Here is a 20,721-nt window from a genome sequence, read left to right on the forward strand (position 1 = left end):
GGTACAAGAGCATTTTGGGGAACACATTCAAGGGGCTGACTGACCTACTCCTGTTCCTATTTTCCTTGGCTACATCCAACCGCAAAAGGTCATAGACTAGCCACAGTACTCACGTACCAACTTCTCCATGGTACGGTTGAGAAATGTGATGGTTCTCTCCTTCTCAGCATTCTGTATCTTCAGCCTTTCCATGGCAACAGATAACTCATTAAGCCTAGAATAAGAACACAGAATATAACAATAGGTTTCATGAATGTCAGATAAAACCTTGCTTAACAAGTTGGATGTACTTCACCTAAATTTGGAACAGTGAAGAAACCTCTGGGTGCTGCATTAAGGATTGGACATTCCACTAAGCTAAGTTTTTTTTCCCCCTTACACCTTTGTTAGAATCATGAATGCAGAAGGCCATTCCACCTGTTGTGCCTGTGCCAGCTCTTTGAAAGAGGTATCCAATTTGTCTCACTTCCCTGCTCTTTTCCAATATCCCTGCAAAACTTTTCATTTCAAATATTTATCCCATTGCCTTTTGAAAGTTCCTTTTGAATCTGCTTCCACCATCCTTTCAGGTGTTATGCCAATGTGCTTTGTTGAATGATAATTTTCTTTAATCCACTGACTGGAGATCTGAATTTATATTTTTGAAAAGAAATTTAAAAAAACACAGATAAAAGATGACTTTGCTAGCAGCTTAAGATGGCCACCTAATTTGCAACACTGCATCCTACATTGCCTGTGAGGTGGAGTCGAAAGAACCAAGACCCAGGAAGTTTAAGGGAACTGCCTGTTCTCTTATTTTAGCAAGAAGAAATACACTGCTAACTACTATGCTTGAATGACTGAATGACTGTCATGTGACAAGCAGCAAGGAGAAGCATCTGGACTCTGATACATGCAGACCCAAGTGGAGATCCCACATCTCTCTCTCTATTCCAGCTTGCAAGTTTCAAATCCTGCTTGTTGACTGGCCACCTTTACATACTCTGGCTACAATCAGAAACCTCTTTGGAGGAAATCATCCACATCGCTGTCTCCAAGAAACCCATCAAATCAGTCATCTATCTCTTCAAACTAAAAGCCTTAGGACCACCAAATTCAGCTAGAAGCCAACCGAATCACCAAACACAACAGACTGTATACCTTTTCATATGGACTCTAACTCAACCAATCTATCCTTCTCCACTCTGTTACCTATTTGTGTGTGTGCACCTCTAGTGTGTGCGTGTGAATGAAAGTTGGCACCTGGTTTATTATTTTAGTTAGTTCGGTTTGAGTACAATAAAGTTAACCTCTTTCTTTGCTAACTCAAGAAAACCTGTCTGATTGGTTCTTGTTATGATCATAGCAAGTAAGTAATCAAGAACCTACTGAATTCACTAGTACACCCACTTTAAAAAATAAATAAACCTGTTTGTGGTCAAACAAGGGGAGGAAAAAGAGGGAAGCCCTTCGACCTCTCCTCACTTGACCGTAATAGCACAGAAGGCCATTCCGCCCATTGTGCCTGTGCCAGCTCTTTGAAAAAGTTATCCAATGCGTCTCACTCCCCTGTTCTTTTCCAATATCTCTGCAAAACTTTCCTTTTCAAATATTTATCCAATTGCCTTTTGAAAGTTCTTACTAAACCTGCTTCCACCACCCTTGCAGGCAGTGCATTCCAGATCGTAAAAATTTGCTGTGTAAAATAATTCTCCACATCCCTCCTCAGGTTCTTTTATCAATTATCCTAAAACTGTGTCCTCTGGTTACTCATCTTCCTGCCAGTGGACACCATTTCTCCTTAATTACTTTGTCAAAACCATTCATAATTTTGAACACCTCTATTAAATCTTTCCTTCACCTTCTCTGCTTTAAGCAGAATAATATCAGCTTTGCTAATCTCTCCATGTAACTGAAGTCCCTCATCCTGGCACCATTCTAGTAAATCTCCACCCTCTCTAAGGCCATGAAAACCTTGTTAATTGGCTTGGACCATTTTTTTCTATTTTAAAGTTGAGACCTAAATGTAAATTGTTGTGTTGTGGGTTGAGTTCTACTTTTTTGGATCGGGACCTGGAGAGATCTACAATATAAAGATTCTTAGACCTGTGGAGTAAATTGAGATGCCGGCTTGCCAGCCTCTTCCATAAAAGGGGTTTTTAATATTCAACTGGCTCTGTGAGGCCCTCTTGTGGTGTAAAAGCACACTACTACGGCAATACAACTTGGATGGTGGCAAAATTCCTGAGCTGAGCAGAATGATTAAGGGCTAAAATTTAGACTTCCGCCGCTGATTAGGGTTGTCCGCCCATGCGGGCCACACGTTGTAGAGCTGCCAAACTTAATATCAGGGCGGCTCATTTATACTGCTGGGCCGAACTGCCCTCCCAGCTAATGTGGAGGGGGTGGGCTGTCCGTCCCTGGCAATGGAGTCAGCAGCCTTTGCACAGGTGCTGACACCATTTTTAAAGGGCTTCAAGCCCTACATTTCCATTTAAATATTTGAAGAAGCATTGATGTAAAATTGATTTGAAAAAATTAAATAAATGTATCTTGCTCCTCTCCCACTCCCCAATAACCATTGAATTAATTACCTGCCTTCTTTCCCACTGCCCCCCCTCCCACCAAATACTTAGCTTGTGCACATGGCCTTCCCCACTAATGTTACATACACTTTACACTCTAATCGTTCCCACCATCCCCTACACCAATGAGATGACTCTGACGTCGGTTGCTCACCTCCCACACTGAAGCACCAGTGTTCTGCCTCGGATACCTGGATGGGGACCCGTAGGTGCGGGAGTGCCAGCCACTAGCATACATATCGCACCAGGACAATGGCAGGAGTGTGAAAGTACTTAATTAATTTATTTGCATTAATATACATATTTAAATTTGGCTTCTGCCGGACCTTCGCGGCGTCGAGGCCCATAGCGGACCTCTGCCGGAGGCATTTTCCGGCCCCCACCCCCACAGGGGGGTGTGTAAAATTCAGCCCTAAGTGTTGTCAGGTCTTGGAGTAGAATGCCTACAAAAGTATTCAACATCTCTCCTTTTTGGGGTTATCTGAATTCAGTGATAAAGGCACGGGTGAGCATCAGCACACAGTGCCACAATATGAAGCCCACCTCAGGATGGTTGGCTGGAGCGAGGGATTTGGTTAAATGTGCCATCCTGGAGTAACTTTTATGGTCACTGTAGAGCATCTTATAGTGTGCAAGTGGTCTTTTGTGAATGCATGGAATCTATTAAAAATTACTCCCTGCGGTTACTGGAAAATGTCATTAAAACTCTGTCACACTGGGATTGAACAATGGAATTGTGAAATTTTACAGCACAGAAGGTGGCCATTGCACCCATTCTGCCTGCACCAGCTCTCTGAAAGAAATATCCAGTTCATTCTCTGGCCTTTTCCCTATATCTGGTTAACGTTTTTCAAATATTATGGTTTCTGGTAGGATATTCCATATCCTAACAACCTTCTGTGTAAAATCTGAAATTTTCCTATCCTTTCATTTTGTCAATGATCTTAAATTCATGAAGTATAGTTACTGATTAATGGATTAGTAGAAGGAGAATTTGCATTTTCAACTTGTCAAATCCCATTGCAATTTTGAACACCCCCATCAGACCTCCTTGTAACCTACTCTCCTCAGAATTAAAGCCTCCCCATGTTTGCTATCATGTGAATCTCTGCTGGAACCTCTCCAGCATCTTGCCATCTTTCCTAAATTAAGGTGCTCAAAACGAGACTAGCTGTAGTATAATCTTTTACATTTTACACAAACTGCTGGCAAATGAATGTTTCCCTTCAATGAAATTAAAATAAAATTTCTGAGATAGGCATATAGAGATTGCAAGATGATAAAAGACCAATCTCCATCTAGTTTGCCTTTGATCACCCTGGTAGTTGCATGATACAATAATAGTGGAGATGCTGTCTAATCATGGCAATTGATCTCTATCAATTAGTCTGCAACATGACTTGAGAACGGCATTGTCACAGGGAGTAGCTGAGACAAAGACAATCTTTTAAGGGAAAATTGGGTTATATTGGAAGCAGAGCAAGTCATAGGGCTATGGAAAAAAGTGAGGCAGCAGGTTAGTTTTAGATTGCTCTAGCAAAGAGAAAACACAGGTAGAAGGGACCAAATGGCCTCCTCCCGTGCTGTAAATTTTCTAAAAGGATGGAAATTGCTTAGATCATTTTCTACCTGCAGCTAAGCTGTTTTTAACAAAAGAGCAATGTTGTCTGCAACCGGGATAGTGTATGTCCCATTATACTAATTGAAAATCAAAACACCATTCTTTTCAACAGACGCTGACTTAGTGTGATGATAACGAATCAGCAGCCCATTCTACACATCTCCCCATTTTTGTTTCCATGAAGTCAATGGGAATAAAAATCATGAGAGATGTAAAGCTGGCTGATTCGCTATTACCTGTCTTACACTATTGCACAAAGTAAAACTCTACCGCAGTAAGTTCACTCGGTTTTTACTCAGGAAAATTTGTTGTTTTCTTGTAAGTTCTATTTTGTGCAGATAACTAATTTTCCAGCTCTCTCCGCAGGTGGGCTTATTTTGCACTATACATTTTGTTGCTTCTGTGGTTAACTAAATTACAGAGGGTTAGATAAGATCGCATTTTGGGATACTTTAATGTTGCTCACCTGTGGATCAATGAAATGCCTGCAGTGGTGCAGAGCATAAATCAACATCAGCGTCCCCAGGTTTGATTCCTGGTCTGCACTGAATTAACTGATCTCGGGTAATGAACTCATGGAGTGGTAAGATTGGCCTCAGGAGTCCTTGGCCAGCGTGGAGTGGAAGATGATCTGCCAGGTTCCTGCTTTGAATCACTATCCAAGGAGCCCCACTAAAGAAAATACATTTGAGCAGGTGCCGGATCATTTTAGTCAGTCTGCCATCACAAGAGGTGTACAACTTGCCTTTGTGAGATAGCGTTAAACAAGTGATAGCAAATCAGCAGCTCTTTTGAAGTCGACAGAAATAAAAATTGGGAGAGATGTAAAACAGGCTGCTGACTCACCATCACTCATTTAACACAACTGCACAATGTCAGTATCTATCCCAACAAGTGGGGAATAACACAGAACAATTTTCCGTGCTGAATACACTAAAGCTGAGAGACAGAAGGATCGGGTCATGGTGGCGTAGTGGTATTATCACTGGACTAGTAACCCAGAGACCCAGGGTATTTCTCCGGGGACATGGGTTAGAATCCCACCACAGCAGAAGGTGGAATTTGAATTTAATTAATAAATCTGGAATTAAAAGCTAGTCTGATGATGGCCATGAAACCATTGTCGATTGTTGTAAAAACCCATCTGGTTCACTAATGTCCTTTAGGGAAGGAAATCTGCTGTCCTTACCTGGTCTGGCCTACATGTGACTCCAGACCCACAGCAATGTGGTTAACTCTTACATGCCCTGTGAAATGGCCTAGCAAGCCACTCAGTTGTACCTAACTGCTACGAAGTCAATAAAAAGGAATGAAACCAGACGGACCACCCGGCATCGAACTAGGCACCGGAAACGGCAAACCCAGCCCTGTCGACCCTGCAAAGTCCTCCTTACTAACATCTGGGGGCTTGTGCCAAAGTTGGGAGAGCTGTCCCACAGACTAGTCAAGCAACAGCCTGACATAGTCATACTCACGGAATCATACCTTACAGACAATGTCCCAGACACTGCCATCACCATCCCTGGGTATGTCCTGTCCCACCGGCAGGACAGACCCACCAGAGATGGGAGCACAGTGGTATACAGTAGGGAGGGAGTTGCCCTGGGAGTCCTCAACATCGACTCCGGACCCCATGAAGTCTCATGGCATCAGGTCAAACATGGGCAAGGTAACCTCCTACTGATTACCATCTACCACCTTCCCTCAGCTGATGACTCAGTACTCCTCCATGTTGAAAACCACTTGGAGGAAGCAAGGGCACAAAATGTACTCTGGGTGGGGGACTTCAATGTCCATCACCATGACTGGCTTGGTAGCACCACTACTGATCGAGCTGGCCGAGTCCTAAAGGACATAGCTGCTAGACTGGGTCTGCGGCAGGTGGTGGGGGAACCAACACGAGGGAAAAACATACTTGACCTCGTCCTCATCAGTCTGCCTGCCGCAGATGTATCTGTCCATGACAATATTGGTAGCAGTGACCACCGCACAGTCCTTGTGGAGACGAAGTCTCGCCTTCACATTGAGGATACCGTCCATCATGTTGTGTGGCACTATCACCGTGCTAAATGGGATAGATTTTGAACAGATCTAGCAATGCAAAACTGGGCATCCATGAGGAGCTGTGGGCCATCAGCAGCAGCAGAACTGTACTCAACCACAATCTGTAACCTCATGGCCCGGCATATCCCCCACTCTACCATTACCATCAAGCCAGGAGACCAACCCTGGTTCAATGAAGAGTGCAGGAGGGCATGCCAGGAGCAGCACCAGGCATACCTCAAAATGAGGTGTCAACCTGGTGAAGCGACAACCCAGGACTACTGCGTAAGCAGCATGCGATAGACAGAGCTAAGCGATCCCATAACCAACGGATCAGATCTAAGCTCTGCAGTCCTGCCACATCCAGCCGTGAATGGTGGTGGACAATTAAACAACTAACTGGAGGGGGTGGATCCACAAATATCCCCATCCTCAATGATGGGGGAGCCCAGCACATCAGTGCGAAAGATAAGGCTGAAGCATTTGCAACAATCTTCAGCCAGAAATGCCGAGTTGATGATCCATCTCGGCCTCCTCCTGAAGTCCCCAGCATCACAGATGCCAGACTTCAGCGAATTCGATTCACTCCATGTGATATCAAGAAACGACTGAAGGCACTGGATACTGCAAAGGCTATGGGCCCTGACAATATTCCGGCAATAGTGTTGAAGACCTGTGCTCCAGAACTTGCCGCGCCCCTAGCCAAGCTGTTCCAGTACAGCTACAACACTGGCATCTACCCTGCAATGTGGAAAATTGCCTAGGTATGTCCTGTACACAAAAAGCAGGACAAGTCCAACCCGGCCAATTACTGCCCCATCAGCCTACTCTCAATCATCAGTAAAGTGATGGAAGGTGTCATCAACAGTGCCATCAAGCGGCACTTGCTTAGCAATAACCTGCTCAGTGACGCTCAGTTTGGGTTCCGCCAGGGCCACTCAGCTCCTGACCTCATTACAGCCTTGGTTCAAACATGGACAAAAGAGCTGAACTCAAGAGGTGAGATGAGAGTGACTGCCCTTGACATCAAGGCAGGATTTGACCGAGTATGGCATCAAGGAGGCCTAGCAAAACTGAGGTCAATGGGAATCAGGGGGAAAACCCTCCACTGGCTGGAGTCATACCTAGTGCAAAGGAAGATGGTTGTGGTTGTTGGAGGTCAATCATCTGAGCTCCAGGACATCACTGCAGGGGTTCCTCAGCGTAGTGTCCTAGGCCCAACCATCTTCAGCTGCTTCATCAATGACCTTCCTTCAATCATAAGGTCAGAAGTGGGGATGTTCGCTGATGATTGCACAATGTTCAGCACCATTCGTGATTCCTCAGATACTGAAGCAGTCCGTGTAGAAATGCAGCAAGACCTGGACAATATCCAGGCTTGGGCTGATATGTGGCAAGTAACATTCGCGCCACACAAGTGCCAGGCAATTACCATCTCCAACAAGAGAGAATCTAACCATCTCCCCTTGACATTCAACAGCATTACCATTGCTGAATCCCCCACTATCAACATCCTAGGGGCTACCATTGACCAGAAACTGAACTGGAGTAGCCATATAAATATCGTGGCTACAAGAGCAGGTCAGAAGCTAGGAATCCTGCAGCGAGTAACTCACCTCCTCACTCCCCAAAGCCTGTCCACCATCTACAAGGCACAAGTCAGGAGTGTGATGGAATACTTGCCTGGATGGGTGCAGCTCCAACAACACTCAAGAAGCTCGACACCATCCAGGACAAAGCAGCCCGCTTGATTGGCACCCCATCTACAAACATTCATTCCCTCCACCACCGACGCACAGTGGCAGCAGTGTGTACCATCGACAAGATGCACTGCAGCAATGCACCAAGGCTCCTTAGACAGCACCTTCCAAACCTGCGACCTCTACCAACTAGAAGGACAAGGGCAGCAAATACATGGGAACACCACAACTTGCAAGTTGCCCTCCAAGTCACACACCATCCTGACTTGGAACTATATCACCGTTCCTTCACTGTGGCTGTGTCAAATTCCTGGAACTCCCTTCCTAACAGCACTGTGGGTATACCTACCCCACATGGACTGCAGCGGTTCAAGAAGGCAGCTCACCACCACCTTCTCAAGGGCAATTAGGGATGGGCAATAAATGCTGGCCTGGCCAGTGATGCCTACATCCCATGAATGAATAAAAAAAAAATTGTACAGCACAGCCAGTCTCCACTCAGTCCCATTCCCCTGCCCTATCCCCATACCCTTTTAAAACTTGCTTGTCAAAAAAGTTTATCATTTCCCTTTTAAAAGCTATTGTGGATTTTGCCTCCACTACTGTTTCCATGCCTTAATAACCTTCCATATAAAACAAAAACTCTCCTTAACCTCTCCTTACATTCTTTTGGTCATAATCTTAAATTTGTGCCCCGTTTTTACCAACAAAAGAATATACAAAAATGTCGGCCGAAAAGACTGATTGATCACACCTATTCCTTAATTTTAAAAGTCCAACCTTTTGTTCAAATTCTTCCATGAACTCACTATCTCTGTAAGCTCGTCAGGCCCTTGCATCCCTTTGAGAAAACTGCTTTCCTCCAACTCTGGCCTCTTGTGCATCTCCCATTCCCTTTGCCTCACCACTGATGGCCATACCTTCAGGTGTCTAGGTACTCAGCTCTGGAATTTCCTCCCCAAACCCCTACTCCTCTCACTCTTCTTTAAGAACCTCCTTATAATCTACCTCTTTGAACCTAATACCCTTCCGAATATCTCCTTCTTTTGCTCAGTGTCAATCTGCGGCTGATTATGCTCCTGTAAAACACATTTAAGCATTTCCTTACGATAAAGGCTCTATATAAATGCAAATTGTTGTTGTTGCTTCTGTTCCTCATGCTATCCCTCAGAAATATCATCCAAAAACACATCAGGTTCCACATGTATGCTGATGACACTCAGCTCTTTCTCACCCACACCGCTCTATACCCTCCACTGTCTCTGATTTGTCACACTGCTTGGCTGACATCCAATATTCGATGAGCAGAATTTTCTTCCAACTAAATATTGGGAAAACAGAAGCCATTATCATTGGTCCCCACTAAAAACTTGGTTCCCTTCCACCGTGACCTTCCTTGGCAAATGTCTTAAGCTGAACAAGACAGTTAGCAACCTTGCTGTTGTGTTGACCCTGAGATAAGAATCTGACCATATCTCTGCACAATTGCCAAGATTTCCTACTTCCATTTCTGTAGCATTGCTTGACTCTGACCATGCTTCAGCTCATCTGCTGCTGAAACTCTCATCCAAACCTTTGTTACCTCTAGACTTGACTATTCCAATGCTCTCCTGCTCTCCTGGCCAGCCTCCCACCTTTCGCCCTACATAAACTTGTGCTTATCCAAAAGCCTGCTGACTGTATGTTAACTTGCTCCAAATCTCATTCACCCGTTACCTCTGTGTTTGCCAACCATCACTGGCTCACTGTCTGATAATGCCTTGATTTCAAATCCCTCCATGGCCTTGCTCCTTCCTATCTCTGCAACCTTTTCCAGCCCCTACCTCAGGGTAATGTCCTAGGCCCAACCATCTTAAACAATGATCTTCCCTCCATCATAAGGTCAGACGTGATCGCCGCTGATGATTGCACAGTATTCAGCTCCATTCGCAACTCTTCAGAGACTGAAGCAGTCCGTGTCCATATGCAGCAAGACCTGGATAAGATTCAGGCTTGGACTGATAAGTGGTAAGTTATATTCGCACCAAAAAAGTGCCAGGCAAAGACCATCTCCAACAAGAGAGAATCCAACCATTTCCCCTTGCCATTCAATGGCATTACCATTGCTGAATCTCCCAATATCAACATCGTGGAGTTTACCAGTGATCAGAAACTGAACTGGACCAGCCATATAAATGCTGTGGCTACAAGAGCAGGTCAGAGGCTTGGAATTCTGCAGGGAATAACTCACCTACTGACTCCGCAAAGCCTAGCCAACTGCTAAGTCTCTTCAACTCGCCACACTTTAGCCCCGCCTTTATGGTTGCCCGCCAGCTCTGGCGATTGCTGGCAACTGACTCCCATGACTTGTGATCAATGTCACAGGACTTCATGTCGCGTTTGCAGACATCTTTAAAGCGGAGACATGCTTAGCAGTTGGCAGGAAAAAAGACAAAAGCGCAAGGGGAGAGCCAACTGTGTAACAGCCCCAACAAACAAATTGTTCTGCAGCACCTGTGGAAGAGTCTGTCACTCTAGAATTGGCCTTTATAGCCACTCCAGGTGCTGCTGCACAAACCACTGACCACCTCCAGGCGCTTAACCATTGTCTCTCGAGATAAGGAGGCCAAAGTAGAAGAAGAAGAATATGGAATTTATTTTGAAATGTTCTTTGAGCGTATTAATCTACGTATTATAAAAGAAAGAAGGGAATCTGTTAACCTGTTTTTATGTACAAACTATTAACATGCTCAAAGAACATTTCAAAACAAAACAAATAAATTCCATATTGGGTACAATGTGAGATGCCTCTCCTCTAGCACCCCTAACAGTTTCTTTGTACTAGCATTTATTTTTGTAAAACAATCGGATATTTGATGACTTGCATCTACCCATTTAAGTTAGGAGATTTCCTTTCTCTCCAGCATTTGTTTCAATCCACGAAGGTCAATACATAGCTTTTTCTCACTCACAATTTTTGTAGAGTGTACATTGTCCCACAAAGAATGATTATCCACATATCATTCAATTATCCACATATCCTATCTTCAGTATGTCCCATGTTCAGAATTTCTCCCAAAATATTTGACAAATAGAACCCCACATCCACTGCCTCCACAAGACCCAGTGTTTCTGCAACTAAAGTGCCTTTAACAACCCATGTTATTTTCTTAGCCTCCCAAGCTAAAGGACAACATTTCCCATTTTCACTTGTCAGAAATATTATGAAACTAGCTCCACTCGAATACCCATCAGCGAGTTTAGCATGTGAAGCATCACTAAAAATTATTAGTTTCATGTTCTTTGGGTCACCTAAGGATGGGAACTTCAGAACACACTTCTCCAGATTGAGTTTTTTTTTATGTTTTATTTGCCCTTAAAACATTCTCAACGTTTGGATCTTTCATCATCATGCTTAACTCCAGCACATCAAAACTAGTCCGAGGGGCACAACCAGTTTAATTGACCAACCAAGCTTCGCAATTGCTCATTCTCTGCTTTAGATATATTTTCTGTGATGACCTAACATGATTAACCGGCATGGGAGTAGCACTCTCTAAATCGGGTTGATGATTTAAAGTTATTCCAAACTTTGCTTAATATCTAAACCAATATATTTAAAGGCCCTCCAAGCTTGACTCCTAATCTTAAATTCTTCCCTAATCTTATTAATCACATATTTCTCAAAAGCCGCAGTACCACCCCATAAGAAATCATCAACGTGCATCATGAAGATGTTTGAAAGTTTCCCTTTATGATACCAATAAAACATTGCAGGATCTGCTTTCAATTTTCAAAACAGATCTCACTGAGAAATACCAGACACTGCAAGCATCATTAAGGCCATCGATGCATTTGTTCAGTTTCCATAGTTTTCCATCTGCACCTACTGTCTCTTTGGGTGGTTTCAGAAACACTTATCTCTGAAAAGAATCACCCTGCAGAAATGCTGCTTTTATGTCAATGGATCTACACTGCCGTGAATATGTGGCCAAAAGACAGAAAAAGATTTTCAAGATCACTTTTCCCGTTTTAGGAGAGTCCACTCTAACATCGGTATCACCCAGTCGCTCTTCAAAATCCCTTGCAACGAGCCTAGCTTTAGCCTTTTTCAGTACAAGTCCATATTTGTGACAAGGCTGGCTGTCCCCTATCTGGTAGCTCAGAATAAACTCCAAACTCTCTCCAACTCTCTAATTCCTTGTGTTTTGCTTCTCTCATTAGTTTATCCTCAAGCATATTGGCAGCCACTAAAACTTCTGGGTCATGAGGACTTCTGCTTCTAGTTCTATTCCGAGACTGCTCTCTAGCCTTCGTTTCATTGTGGAATCTGCTCAAACAACAGCCTCTATTAGCACTTTAGGGCGGCACAGTGGCGCAGTGGTTAGCACTGCAGCCTCACAGCTCCAGCAACCCGGGTTCAATTCTGGGTACTGCCTGTGTGGAGTTTGCAAGTTCTCCCTGTGTCTGCGTGGGTTTCCTCCGGGTGCTCCGGTTTCCTCCCACATGCCAAAGACTTGCAGGTTGATAGGTTAATCGGCCATTATAAATTGCCCCTAGTATAGGTAGGTGGTAGGGAAATATAGGGACAGGTGGGGATGTGGTAGGAATATGGGATTAGTGTAGGATTAGTATAAAGGGGTGGTTGATGGTCGGCACAGACTCGGTGGGCCGAAGGGCCTGTTTCAGTGCTGTATCTCTAAACTAAACTAAAACATAAACTAAACTAAACACTTTGATGTCTGTTGGGAATAATGCTAGAAGATCTCCCTCGCACATTATCGGAGGCTATTTCTCCAGTACGTGATCGCTTCCTTACGCAAGAGTCACTTCCAGACCCACTATTAGAACTTGCACTGCGCTTTCTTACCCTCCACTCTTTCACATCATTCTGCCAGTACATGGACCTTGCTTCTTGGCCATCATCTTGAACATTTAACTAATATTTAAACTTTCCAGTAGATTTTCTAGCACAGCCCACAATTGTTGCATCCCTCCATCTATTAGACCCCACTGGAATATATGTTACCCAAGTACCTATTCGGGGCAATTGTCTTTTGGATGCGATTGCTCTTTCTTTAGTGTCATGATCCCTCACATTACTATCCAACCCTTGATCTACCTCACTGTGTTCCTCAGGACCTTCATTGCAAAACACATGAGTATTTGAGGTACAAGGTGCATTGTTTCCCTCTATCAACAGTTCAGATTCTGGGATTTTGTCATCAACGCCAATCCATCATGAGGAATGAACCTTAACAGTTTGATTTCCATGCTTGATAACTACTGTCTTAACATCACGACCGATTACCTTACCAGGGCCCTTCCATTCTCTATGACCCTCTCTTTTATAATATACCAAATCTCCTGAACTAAATTCCACATCAGATGACCTTATACGATGCCTCAGAGCTCTCCAACTTTTCTCAGAGACCTCAGCCTCAATGAAAGCCTGTCTCCCTGCATGTAAAGCATTCAAATGTGCAGAAAAAAGTGGAACTAATTGTAGTACCTTCTGGAGCAGGAGGACTGTTGCACAGTACAAAAGGCAGTTTAGGATTTTGCCCACAGACCAATTGATAGGGATTATATCCTCCGATCATCTGAAGCGAATTCTTCGCATAAACCACCCATGCCAGGGCAGTTGACAACTTGCAGTTTGGCTGATCAGCTCAGATTTTATGTAACATTTCATCGACCACTGCGAAATTCCTTTCACAAAGCCCATTGCTGAATGGACTTTCAGCTGAAGTATTCATAACCATAATGTTCATGTTTTCACACATGTATCTGAACTCGTCAGTGGCAAATTCCCCTCCATTATCAGTCAGAAACTTTACTGGTGCCCCAAGTCCAGTCCCTATCCATTTCTCCATAATTTTGTCTATAATCACCCTTTTGCCCTTGCTACTTATTATTGTGGAAAGACTAAATCTAGTTGCTTAGTTTATAAAATGTAGAATGAAAATATTCCTGTCTTTGTCACACACCTTTAAATCCTTGGCAGCCACCTCTTTAAAGTCACATGCCAATGGAAGGCTGACAATAGGGCGTGATGATGTCCTCCAATACTTTTTTACAGATTGCACACTTTTCACTAATCTCTACTATTATCCTCGTATACTCTCCCTCAATCACACCTGCATTCTTTAACAGGGTTTTTAATCTCTGACAAGAAGGGTGAGAAAACTTTCTGTGTAACTTTAAGACAATTTTCTTTTTATCTCTCTGATTCTTAACACCCATGCCATTAATACTGTTCTAACACTCTGGCTAGAAACTTCAGGTTTTGTTAAGGGGATACAATAATGCCCTGACTGGGTAAACTGCAAATTCACTGACTTTCCAAAAACAATTGCCTTATCATGGTCCATATCAAGTTTCATTTGTGCCTTTATCATTGAAGGCTTATTCAACAGTAAAGGTATCTCACTAGAGACTACATCAGTACTGATAAAGTGGCTTACTCCAGCTATTTTTACTACTCTCTTCAATGATTGCAATGTGTTGTCATCACCAAACCTAAAGCTGGTAGTACTTTTATACCTCACAATCCAAGAGTTTGTAGCCGCACTCGCACAATTCCTGACTCCAGATCCTGTGGACATTTGGAAACACTTTAGTGAAGTCCACAGCAAGGAAGATGGGTGATTTGAGATATTTCTCCACTTTTCTACTGGTCTCTCCTCCCACAGTCAACTCAGCCCTTGGAGGAGTTGCGTCAATCCTCACTACTAAGTGAATCTAGATAACATTGTAACCACTATCGAAAACAGCACAGTCGAAGGAATCTGCAACCAACACATTCACCACAGGACTAAAAATCCTTGTGACTAGCACAATTCATTCAGATTCATCAGTATCTTCCTATTCTGCCTTAGAATTCTCTGTGTCGTGTGTTATTTCGAGGACTCTGCCCTTCCACTTAGGGCAGTTGATTGCAAAATGATACTTTGAGTCACATCTGAAGCACCTATTAACTGTTCCTTGGGCATTCCTGGGATTCATTCACCTCTGATTGCTGTTCCAATTCTGTCTTCATTCCTCCTGTCTTTAACTCTTCCATTGTACTTATGCTTGCTTCCAGTATCTGGACCATTTCAAAATCTGGTAAACATTGATTCCTCCATTCTTTGTGTCATCGCCGAGTGTCCTGTTTGTTCTACCAGGGCTGCAAGAAATGACTGTTTCCCCAGGAATTTCTTTAAGGCAGCAGACATTTGATCCAACAGAGAGTCTTTGTCCAAGAACTGAACCCCAGTTGGAACCAGGAGCCTGTCAATATTTGACACCCTAGCATAATCTAGCAATTTAAAAGCTAGCACTGAACCAGGGATCTCCAAATTGAATTTCCTCAATCTTCTGTACAGTCTGTTAAAGTCCATGATATATTCCTCCATTGAATAACCATCTGTTTTCCGAAATCTATCAAAGTCTGACCATGCCTCATACGCATTCAATTTTGTAAATTTCATCCAAAAATTCAAACAAACGATCCAACCTTTCATCAGTATCCAACTGACGGGTATCCAGTTCACAAAACACTTTACTTCTGATTTTACTTTTGGTAAGAAGTGACAATGCCAGGGCCATATCTTATTTCCCCTTTGGTAGTGATGTAACCCGTGTCCACTTCATTCTTCCACTGGTCATATCGTTCAGATTCAGAGAACATCGGAGGGTAATCACACCCTGAGAATTTACACTTGCTTTCTGCCTTATTTTCCACAATAGCCCATGAGATTTTCATTTTCTATGTAAATACAACATTTCCTAGTATCCAACCTTCAGCTTTAGGCAACCATCCTCTGCTACCATGCTAAACTCCAGAAAGCTTGTTATGGAATGATAATTCTGGAGCCTTTCTTTACTTCAGTTTCACATTTATTGTACAGTGTAAAAGGATTACAAACATATAGCTCCTCATTTAAACCCTCCCCCAGTCTCAGTAAGTGTCTGCTTATAAGTGCTCAAGTAAGACCCCAATTAACACCCTCCACCTGCATATCATAAAACAATTGATACACAATTAACAAATTAACACAAGTCAAGAGTGTGATGGAATAATCTCCACTTGCCTGCATGACAGAAGCTCGACACCATCTAGGACAAAGCAGCCCGCTTGATTGGCAACCCATCTACCACCTTCAAAATTCACTCCCTCCACCATTGATGCACAGTGGCAGCAGTGTGTATCATTTACCAGATGCACTACAGCAACTGACCAAGAATCCTTTGACAGCACCTTCCAAATCCGTGACCTCAACCACCTAGAAGGACAAGGGCAGCAGAGGCATGGGAACACCACCACCTGAAAGTTCCCCTATGAGCCACACACCATGCTGACTTGGAACCATATCACTGTTCCTTCATTGTCACTGTCCCTTCCTAACAGCACTGTGGGTGTACCTACATCGCATGGGCTAGCGGTTCAAGAAGGCAGCTCACCACCACCTTCTCAAAGGCAATTAGGGATGGGCAATTAATGCTGGTCGAATCAGCGACGCCCACATCCCAAGAAAAAATTTTGAAAAAGCCTTTAACATCTCTACGCTCCTCCAATTTCGGCCTCGTGCATCCCAGATTTTAATCACTCCACCATTGACGGTCATGCTTTCTGTTGCCTTGGCCCTAAGCTCTGGAAATTCCTCCCTAAACCTCTCCACCTCTCTACCTCTCTCTCCTGTTTTAAGGTGCTCCTTAAAACCATTGATCAAGCTTTTGATCATCTGTCCTGATAGATCCTTCAGTGTCAAAAATGTTTTTATTGATATCACTCATTACGCACTTTTGGACATTTTACTAAATGCATTATATAAATATAACTAGTTTTTGTTTTTATTGTTGCTGTGATGGAAACCACACCTTCCAAAATGAGACATATTAACATTATTATTTGAACGTTTACTGGACATTGAAATAACTTGTTTAAAAAGACCACAGAACAGTGGCTGAAAACATGGCTGCACCTTTGCATTCTAAAGGACTGTTGCATGGAGAGACAATGGGAGCACTCCCTGATCCAATTAGCCAGGTGGGTTTTCTCAATAGTGATGATCAAGAGGCATTGAGGGTCACTGAATATCTAAGAGCCAGCATTCCACTCCCAACTGAGAGTGTCTGTTGAGCTGCGAGGCATTCATAAACCTCACAGGCGAGACTGTCTCAGCAAAAAAGCTAGTCACATGACTAACCTGCTGGCCAACCTGGAGTTAGTTGAATTGTGCTCACAGAACAGTTTTTGGAAGAGACTGCAATCGAACTTCAAGAAAAGAGCACTCCCTCTCTGTGAGTGTCTGTCTCTCTCAAAGTTCCATGGACCCACAGAAGTAACTCAAGCCTTAATACAGAAGACTCCTGCAGCCCTCTGGCACCAGCTAAACAAGTTTGAAAGTGTGCACTGGGCCCCAACGAAAACTGCAAGACTTAACTTGAATCATAGACTTTACATCCAAACCAGAACCAGTAACTGAATTTCATCCATTACTTAAAACCTTTCCCCCTTAATTCTTTCTCTTCCTCTGTCTCTATTTGTGCGTGTGTTTATCACGTATGAATGCTAGCGTGGTCGCATCGTGTATTCTTACTAGTTTTAACTGAGTTAGAGTTTTAAGGTTAATAAACTTACACCTTTCGTGTTTAAATCTGAGAAAACCTGTCTGGTTGATTTCTTTGCAATTACAATTAGAGAGCAGTGAGCAAGGACTCACTGAGGGGAAGCTAAAAACACAGTGTTTTAAAACTTAGACCCTGTTATGGCCAAACCAGGAAAAGGCTGAAAGGGGAGCACTAGACCCCTTTCTCACCTGGTTGTAACATTGTTGTTGTCCTGTATCGTAGTGATGTGTATCAAGTCAAGAGACTCCCTACCCTGATAGGTGTCATCTAGTCTCCTGGGAGAGACGAAAATCCAGATCAAAAACCCAATGCCAATTGGGGAAAAAAAAACAAATCTGGAAAATTCCTCCCTGATTCCTTCAGGTGGTCAACGCTAGACCAGGAGTCCACATTAATTGGTACCTACCTCTTATATTATGTGATCTCCACTCCAGCCAGGAACAAGTCCAGCTCTCTCTTGAAGGCATACATCAGCAGGTATATCAGAATGCTGCCCACCAGACCTGGATTCTACTACAGCACAGATTAATATAATAGATTGGGGTCCCACCCCTCCCCCACTGTTTTGGTTCTTAAATATGAAATTCTAACAGCACAAAATAGCCAGCATCTATAAAGTATTAATCAGTGAGTAGTCTTGGACACTTAATTAACAGTCCTGCCTAGTTAATAAGGATGGAGCAGGGTGGTTGACATGAGACCTGGAGAGATCATGCTGCTGCTCAAGGGAAACTTTTCAAAAGCTGGAATTAAGGTAGACTGTGCAGGAAACACATCCAAGGTCCTTACTTACATTACCATCACGTGTTCTGTCACCTACCTTGTGTGGAGCTCCGCTTTTTCCGCGTCACACTTGCTCTGCAGTTGAATCATCTCTTTGACCTTGTCACGGAGCTGCTGCTCGAGCCGTCCACTTTGTACTGTGTGTTTCTCCAGAGTAGAAGTGGTACTCGCCTGGGACAGGCGTAAGTTGGAGTCCAGATTCAAGCAGGCAGTCTGCAGGCGTCGTGTCATCCGGGCAACATCTGCCTTCACCTCCACAAGGCTCCTGAGGAATGGGGTGGGTGTGCGACAAACAAACAAACCCTCAATCATCTCATGCCCATCACAGCACAAAAGGCAATCATTGTTAGTGTTTGTCAAAATCATGGAACCGCAAACCATGTTCGCTGCTCCTCCCCTTCCCCCACATGGCTCAGCAAGTTTAGCCAGTGAGCAGCAGAGACATACAGAATAATTGAGGGGATGGAGGGATTAGATTATGAGAACAGATTATGTCAATGTGCCATATTCTCACACATAGAGAAATGATTTAGAGGAGATATGACTGCTGTTTTCAGGATACTAAAGGGATTGGATAATGTACATCATAACAATCTGTTTCACCTTGTCCAATGCAGCAGAACCAGCGAACAAAGTGTGTTGTTATGGTCAAGTGAGGAGGGGTCGAAGGGCTTGTCTCTTTTCCCTCTCCTTGTTTGACTACAACAGGCTTAATTCTTTCTTGAAGTGGATGTACTGGCCAATTCAGTCAGTGATGATTACTTACCTGCTATGATCATAACAAGAACCAATTGGACAGGTTTTCCGCACAGAAAGAGGTTAACTTTATTGTACCGAAACTGAACAAATAAAGATAATAAACATCGTGCCAACTTTCACTCGCACACACACTCTGGAGGTTTATACACATACAAATAGGTTACAGAGTGGGGAAGGATAGATTGGTTGAGTTAGAGTCCATAAAACAGGTATACAGTCTGTGGAGTCTGGTGATTTGGCTGGCTTCTAGCTGAATTTGGTGGTCCTGAGGCTTTTAGTTTGAAGAGGTAGATGACTGGTTCAGTGAGTCACTTGGAGACAGCGATGCAGATGATTTCCTTCAATGGGGTTTCTGTTTGAGGCTGGAGTATGCAAAGGTGGTCAGTCAACAAGCAGGATTTGAAAACTTTCAAGCTGGAATGTAGAGAGAGAGAGAGCGAGAGAGAGGGACCCCCAGTTAGGGTCTCTGCTCATGCCACAGTCCAGTTGCTTCTCCTCTGTTGCAGAGAAAACATCAGCTTAAAACCACAGATGTAAGGGGCTTGTCACATTACAGTCAATCAGTGATTCAAAACATAGCAGTTAGCAGTATTTCTCTCTTGCAAAACAGAACAAGCAGTTCCTTTAAACTTCCTGGGTCTTGGTTCTTGCTGGGAAATGCATAGACATTTTGTCTCCCTCCTCACAAACATTGCAGTGTAGGATACAGTGTTGCAAATTAGGTAGCCAACTTAAGCTGCCAGCAAAATCATCCTTTTAGTTGGCCTTTTAAAAATGTATTTTTTTAAAAATATATAAATTCAGATCTCCAGTCAGTGGATTAAAGAAAATTACCATTCAACAAAGCACACTGTCGTAATACCTCCCCACTAGAGGCCTGCTTTAGGTCGGGAAAAGGAACCTGACCCGAACCACAGTGGGCCCGAACCCGACCCGGCCCGAGTCCCTCCGATTTTGCCCTGAGTCCGATCCGACCCGAACCCGCCACTACTCAGCCCGACCCGACCATCCGTTCACTTACTTTCCTGACATCGAACCTGCGGAAGCTGCAGCGCATGCGCGAGATGTCATAGTGACGTCACTTGCTCACTGCACAGACTCAGTTTTGTCCCGGACTCCCAGCTCAGGTAAGTTTTTTTATTTTTAATACTTACCAGCAGAGCACTTACCGTGTGTGTCCGGGCCGACCCGACTCGATCTGGACTCGGCCCAACCCGACCCGAGCCCGAAAGCCGGCCCCAGAAGATGGGCCCAATCCAACCCGAACCCGACACATGTCGTCGGGTCCCGTTGGGTTTGGGTCGGGTAGCAAGCCTCTTCTCCCCACCACACAAAATGAAATGTGACAACAGGAACATTTCATTATGAGGTCACAAATTAGAAAGAAACTGTACACACACACTTATCAGTCTCATGGCCATACTCTGGTTTATTTATTTTTTATCCCGGATTGTGCACGAGCACAACTGGGGAACTCCAACTGCTTTGATTGGGCACAATCAGCTTTTGTGCCAACATACACTGAATTTCCTCGTGTATTTCTACAATATCTTCCTTTTCCAGTTTCTCTATATTAGTGAACGCAACCCTGGATTCAAAGTTGTTCATAACCTGTGAAGATCATCCAGTGCTTTTTGTACATGTTTTTTTCCTG

The 20,721-nt window shown here is 43.7% G+C and overlaps 1 protein-coding gene across 2 annotated transcripts in view; it reads right to left on the reverse strand.

Moving 5' to 3' along the window:
- Positions 1 to 20,721, reverse strand: part of crocc2 (ciliary rootlet coiled-coil, rootletin family member 2) — a 490,923-nt gene that overhangs the window by 255,237 nt on the left and 214,965 nt on the right. For both annotated transcript variants that reach the window (XM_068041847.1, XM_068041848.1), the window contains 2 exons: positions 18,346 to 18,573; positions 118 to 214 (listed from right to left, as the gene is read on the reverse strand). In XM_068041847.1, coding sequence (XP_067897948.1) covers positions 118 to 214; positions 18,346 to 18,573 — 325 coding nt within the window. The remainder of the gene's footprint in view (positions 1 to 117; positions 215 to 18,345; positions 18,574 to 20,721) is intronic.

Source organism: Heterodontus francisci, chromosome 11, assembly GCF_036365525.1.
Source record: "Heterodontus francisci isolate sHetFra1 chromosome 11, sHetFra1.hap1, whole genome shotgun sequence".
Lineage (NCBI taxonomy): Eukaryota > Metazoa > Chordata > Chondrichthyes > Heterodontiformes > Heterodontidae > Heterodontus > Heterodontus francisci.